Source organism: Plasmodium sp. gorilla clade G2 (assembly GCF_900097015.1).
Source record: "Plasmodium sp. gorilla clade G2 genome assembly, chromosome: 11".
Classification (NCBI taxonomy): Eukaryota; Apicomplexa; class Aconoidasida; order Haemosporida; family Plasmodiidae; genus Plasmodium; species Plasmodium adleri (nom. inval.).
This window is the reverse complement of record NC_041703.1, coordinates 1767666-1775000: the sequence shown is the minus strand read 5'-3', so window position 1 is coordinate 1775000 and position 7335 is coordinate 1767666. Positions and strand designations below refer to the sequence as shown.

Here is a 7335-nt window from a genome sequence, read left to right as displayed (position 1 = left end):
TATAATATACATGTGATATATTGTTCTACTTACAATTTATGTTCCACAAAAAAAAAAAAAAGTAAAGGCAGAAATAAATAAAAAAAAAAAGAAAAAACACAAAATTTTCAAAATGTATGATTACACTGAAGATAATTCATTAAATCCTTACCTAAGACAACGAATATATCATATAAGAGAAACCTTAAGAAATGAAAACGAACTTCCCATAATTGATCAAATTTTTAAGTATGAATTAAAAAAAAATTTTGAAGATATAAATGATTTATTGCATTATGTTAATGGAATTATTTATAAAGGTATTGATTCATTTGAAAAATTAACCTTATTGTTTACTTATGATGACAAAAATGATTATGATACAACAAATCTAAAGCAAAATGATTTTATATACTTATTAAGGCAGAAAACCAAATTCCGAATTAAATATAAAGATGAAAATTATATTGAATATTTGAGAACAAATCCATTAATTTTTATTGATACTTTAAATAATTTATTGATTATACCTGGAATAAATTTTGAATACAGACTTCATAATTTTGATACAAAAAATAGTAAATATTTTCTGAAAAAATCAGATACCAAAGTCAATTCATTTTATAACCCTTTTTTTATTAGAGTAAAAAATACGAATTTAAAAAAAACACATAAAATTTATAGGAGAACAGCAAAAAATTCTAGCACGAACAAAGAACATCATATTGAACATTATTTTGTTAAACAAAATTCCATACCTTTAACCAAAAAATTAAAAACAGATGATTCGACAAACGCCGATAGCAATAATACCACAATTCCTTTAAATACCTTATGTGAAGAAATTTCAAGCAAAGAACAAACATGTAATACCCAAAATAATTATACCAATCATATATGTGAAAAACCAATTAATCAAAATATTAGCATTCATAGTCAAACAAAATCTGAACCTAAAAAAGAAAGAAGAAAAAGAAGAAGCCTAAATACATCTACCATATCAGATGCTAATAATACTGATCTTGGAAAAAATAGCAAAAGAAATATTAGCAGAAGTCTTAAAAGAAAGGCTAGTCAATCAAACAGTACAAAACAGTCCAAATGTGAAGAAGATGCGCAACAAGAGGATGAAGAAACGACGATAGAAGAAGAAAACAAAAAGATAAAAGAAGTTGAAAAAGAAAAAATAAAAGAAGAATCAAATACAAATGGAAAAGTGAACGAAAAAATTAATAATAAAAATGACCAATATGCTGAAGATTACGGTGACAATATTGATCAAGAAGATTATAGTAGCTTAAATAATTATTCTTCATCAACTAATTCTCCAAAAAATACTAAGAGCACTTATTTCTTTTATGATCTAATTAATGAATATGAAATATATATTAACCATGCCAAATGTTATATAATATTTGATATAAAAAGTTATTATAAAAATTTAGACATTATGAAAAAACTAAAAAAAAATTTAGAAGAATTAAAAAAACCAAACAATCTGTTCAAAGAAATAACACAAAAAAAAACGTTCAAATCTTCTAGAGATAAAATGGAATTTATTAAAAGATTTAAAAAAATGATTATTCCAAATTTTAGATTAGAAAAAATAAGGAAACAAAGAAATCATTTAGTTATAATTGAACTTATGTCAAAGATACAAAATAGCTTAATTATCAAAAGGTTATATAAAGAATTACTTGAAAAAGTAAATATAGAAGAGTTAATAAAAAATATGGTAATTTTATTTGAAAAATGTGTATACAATATGAAAGAACAAGAGATAAAAAATTTTTATCTCAGAATGATTCATACTTATTTTCGTAGTAAGGATGTAAAAGAAATAGACTTTAGAAAATTAATACAACAATTTAAAAAGATTGAAGAATATCGAAAAAATCAAGAATTTTATAACTTATTCCAAAATGATCTGAATTATTTAGAAAAAAACAAAAGAGAATGTCAAGAAATAGAGGAAAAAATTCACTCATTGAAATATTTAATTTTAGAATCAATATTAAAAGAAAAACAATTAGAAAGATCCGTAAACAGATTATTATTAAATCATGAACAGTCCAAATATGGATATTTTTATAAAGTTGATCAAAGTGATGAAAATAATCTAGATACGACAGAATATGGAAAATTATTAGAAAATTTTTCAAAGGAACCTGTCAACTTTTATACAATTTTAAATAAAAGAAACCTTGATAAACATGCATATCATGACATAAGAAATTTTAATTATAAAAAAAAAAATATTGAAGAAGAACAAGCAAAACAAGTAAATAATAACAACTATAATAATGTTAATATTAATGGAGAAGATCCCCATATAAATAATAATCAGAACTTAAATGAAGAAAAACAGCCCTCAGAACGTATTGAAAAAAATGAAAAAGACCAAATAATAAACACAAATGCACAAAAGGAAAATAAAATAAGTAACATAAAAGAAAAACAATCTCCAAAGGATAATCACGTAAATAAAAATGATAATATGAATAAACAATATTATAAATGTAAAATTAAACAAATGAATAATGAAAAGAAAAATGATGAACAGAAAGAAAAAAATGTTGTATTAAAAAAAAAAAAAAAATACAATGCATTTAATATATTCCCTAAAAATAATAAAAAGGATTCCAATGAACCATATGATAAAAATTATTTCAGAAAAGAAGAAAAACTTTTAAGCACCATAAATTTGAGAAAACGTTTAGCAGAAATAGATAAAAATCCATATTCTAAAAGTGAAGATAATAATAATAATAATAATGAATTATCAGGTGAAGGTCGTATATCTTCAACTGGTCCATACAAAACGGAAGAATACTTAAATGAAATTAAAAAAGATATTGTTCGTTGTATATGTGAAAAAAAAAATTATAATTTTATTAATGAAAAACAAGAGAAAATAAATAATGAAATATTTTATAAAGTTTTCGAACAATATCCTTACAGTTTTTTCTCAAAATCAGTCAAAAATTATAACATAATATTAAATGAAAACGAAGAAGAATCAGAGTTATCATGGCTAACCATGCTCAAAAAAAAAAGTCATAACAGATCTATTTTACCTCCAAGTAGAGATACCTTTAGAGATGGTACCCATTTTTCTAATTGTCGTGCTACCGAACACACACTCAAATTTTTTTTATCTCTCTTAACCTTATTAAGAAAAGGGCCCATTGATATAAATTTAAAAAAATATTTAAAAAAAAATATTCAATTCTTAAACACTGAATTATTTAGTATGAAATTAAATTTGGATAAAAAAAGAGCAATACTTGAAAAACGATTAGATCATTTTAATTTCCAAGAAAATTCAGAATTCTCATTTTATAATCCATTAAAAATAAATATAAGAATGATGAACTTAATTGGAAGAGGAGGTTTTGCTGAAGTATGGGAAGTTTTTGATTCTATCAATTTAGAAATGTATGCAGCAAAAATTCATAAAATTGAACCAAGTATGTCCAATGAAATCAAAAATAAAATTATTCAAAGAGCAGAAAATGAAATAAATATACATATACATTGTCATAGACATATATTTATTGTTAAATTAGAATTCTTTTTTGTATTTGGGTCAGCAACCAATTTATTAGTTGGAATGGAATTATGTGATATTGATCTAGATAAATATATTAAATATCATGGGCCAATTAATGAACTATTAGCTTTATGTTGGATTAAACAAATATTATTAGGTTTATTATATATGAAAAATTTACCAACTGGAAAAGTACACCATTGTGATTTAAAACCTGCCAACTTATTAATAAAGGATGGAATTATAAAAATATCTGACTTTGGACTAGCTAAACTAATTTTACCAGATACACATCAATATTACAATGGAGGTGGTACATTGTATTATCAACCACCAGAATGTTTAAAAAATAAAAAAAATCTACTTATCACAGATAAAATTGATATCTGGTCATTGGGATGTATTCTTTATGAAATGCTCTTTTGTGAAAGACCTTTCCAATTTAATTACCTTGAAAAATGTTCAAAAGAATTATTAGTTAACAAAATGAAAAATGGATTAACCTATCCAAAAATTAATCAAAAAATTTCGAATGCTACTTTAAGTTACATACAATATTTACTAAATTTCGACTATGAATTACGACCATCTATAGAAGAGGCCTTAAGCTATCCAATTTTTAACTACTTTAATATACCATAAGGAAAATATATATATATATCATTAAATATTTGTGTACTCATTTTTTGTATTATATAAATTGGAATATTTATTATAACTCATTGTAATACTTATACATACATACATATATTATATATATATATATATATATATAACATTTTTATTGTTCTTAAATTTAAAAAAAAGTAATATCATTTTTCATTATATTCATTAAAAAAATTTTCTTCAATATTGTCTTATAGGTATAATATAGATTTATATATATATATATATATATATATATATATACATTTATATATTACTTATAATATTAATATTATTGAAATCATTTTTATAATTCATATACATATTATTTGAACTAACCTCTTCCAAAAAAATCAAAAAAAAAAAAAAAAAAATTAACATAAAAATTTAGATAATATAAACATACATTGTTCTTTTTTTATTTTGTTTTTTCTCAAATGTATAAATCAAATATCTTTTTGTTAAATTTAAAGGTTTATTATCCTACTTTTTATTGGGAAATAAAAATATCAAATGCGAACATTGAATTGCTTAAAATTCGTTCTTATATATAAAAAAAAAAAAAAAAAAAAAAAAAAAGAAATTAAAAATAAGCAAATTGTTTATAAGTCGACTATATATGTAAATATACATAATTTTTTTTTTATGAAAAATTATGTAAAGAATATATTTTATAAAAAAAAAATTTATATTATAAATTATTCTTGCACAAATATAATATTTGTAATATACACAAACATATATAAATACATTTATAATATATTATATATAATATATATATATATATATATATATATATATATGTATTGTATATGTATATTTTAATACCTTGTTAATTAATAACTTTTAAGGTAAAATATTTAAAATATATTAAAAATATATATGCACAAAAATAACATTAAAATTATCATCATTTCATACAATAATTTTCATCTTAATAATTTATTAATCCATATCATAATATTAATAACATATATTTATATTTTTTAATGTATAAAATCGTTATTTTTATATTTTATTGTTCATAATCCAAAAAAAATAAAATAAAAATAATAAAATAAAATAAAAAGAGTATTCAAATATAATTACAAAGGAAAAAATTAATATTTACTGTATTCCTTTTTTAACTTATAAATTTTTTAAGTATGCTATTTAAAAAAATAAAAAAAAAAAATTATATATAATATGTATATATAATTTTTTTTTTTTTTTTTTTTTTTTATTTTGAAGATATATTATATTTAAATATAAGAAAAATATAATATATATAAATATATCAAATAGAAAACAACAATATATATATTACAAATTACTTATAAATTACCACTTGTTCTTTCCGAGGGTTATATATTATATATATATATATATATATTTATTTATTATATTTTATTTTTATGACCAATAATAGCTGAATAGAATTATACATATATATAAATATAATTATATATATTTATATATGTTTCAAATGTAATTTTTAATAAAATGCCTAGAACATGTAAAAATGGGCAAGAATGTAGAAAATATAAAGCATATGAAAATGTGGACGATAAACATGTTTCAATTATTCAACCAATTTTATTGGTTGGTATGATATTTGTGTTTTATATTTTTTACTTTCGATTATTTAAAAGAAGATATGCAAGTAATGAAAGTTACAGAAGAAAAATGAATAAAAAAAATATAAGTAGTAAACCCGTTATTTCATTATGTTTAAATGATATTGTCATTAGAATTATTGGTAATAATGCACACATTATGGAAAATTCAGTAGAACCATTAAATAAATTAAGTTCTATTTCTGAACTTTTTGTTATTGCACAAATATCAAATGATGTGCAAGAAAAAAATATAATTGATCTATTTAAAAAATTAGGATTATTTGATAAAGGTTTAAAAGAACATCGTTTAATGTTTTGTAATACTTCAAATGGAAGAGCATCAATGATAAGACAACTATCACCCCTTACCCATGTTGATAATGATGAAACAGTTATAAAAACCTTAACAGGGAAAATTCCAAACCTTGTTCAAATATATGAAAATATTAATACAAGTGATCATGCCAATTTTTTTACATCTCTACAAGCATTTACTCAAGTTATATGTGCTGTTGCAACCGTTGAAGGTATTAATTAACCTTAAATCATAATAATTATTTTAATTCTAATATTGTTCAGAAAAAAACATATTTTTGTATGTTAACATTTTTATGTTCCAATTATAAAATATGTATATATAAATATATATATATATATATATATATATATATATATACATAAGTTTCATTTTATTATTTATGAAAATATTTTTTTTCTATAACACTTCATACACGTGTACAAATATTATATAGACATATATATATATATATATATATATATATTATTTTTTTTAACATTAAATTTTTCTTTTTTAATTTGTCATATTCTACATATAAAATGTTTTTGTATTTTTATTGTTCTATCCATTTTAAAGAATTATATGAATGGATACACTAAATATAAAATAATGCAAACAACTTAATATAGGAAAAATTATCAGAATTTTTAAATATATTGTTTTTTATTTTATCCTATCATATATATTAAAATATGTATGTATGTGTATCTTTCTTTTTTTTTTTTTTTTTTTTTATTTTTCTCTCCTGTTTCATTTTTTTGTATATTTCAAAAACTAATTTTATATTTAACATTAATATAAATGTAAATAAAATATAATTTTTCTTTCTTATATTATTTCAAAAAAATATATAGTTATTTTCACAATTTACTTACACATTTTTAATAACTAATAAACAAGTATTAGCGGAGATTATAAAATCAAATAGTCATATAACCATTTCAGATATATTTTTAAATAACAGCGTTTCTTTATTTAATCATAAATTTTTTATTCATTATTTATTTATTTTTTTTTTTTATAGTATTATACATATATATATATATATATATATTTTTAATCATTTCTATAATATAATATAAAAGGTATTATTAATATTGATATAAGTATAAAATGGAAATAATAAGAAGAAAGATTTTAATATATAAATATTAAAGTAGTTACTATTCACAGCTTCAAAAAAATAAGCCCACAAAGGTACAATAAAATATTATTAATTTGATAAACATTGCCAAATTAAGCAATATTTAAGTTGTTAATAA

The 7335-nt window shown here is 19.8% G+C and overlaps 2 protein-coding genes across 2 annotated transcripts; both read left to right on the top strand.

Moving 5' to 3' along the window:
* Nucleotides 1-112: 112 nt before the first annotated feature.
* On the top strand, nucleotides 113-4174 carry PADL01_1146100 (serine/threonine protein kinase, putative; the record flags this gene model as incomplete). Its single annotated transcript, XM_028682945.1, has 1 exon — nucleotides 113-4174. The coding sequence occupies one exon, from the start codon at nucleotides 113-115 to the stop codon at nucleotides 4172-4174; it is 4062 nt and encodes a 1353-aa protein (XP_028539172.1).
* A 1485-nt stretch (nucleotides 4175-5659) lies between these two features.
* On the top strand, nucleotides 5660-6313 carry PADL01_1146000 (conserved Plasmodium protein, unknown function; the record flags this gene model as incomplete). The annotated part of the gene is made up of 1 exon (XM_028682944.1): nucleotides 5660-6313. The coding sequence occupies one exon, from the start codon at nucleotides 5660-5662 to the stop codon at nucleotides 6311-6313; it is 654 nt and encodes a 217-aa protein (XP_028539171.1).
* Between the last annotated feature and the right edge of the window lie 1022 nt (nucleotides 6314-7335).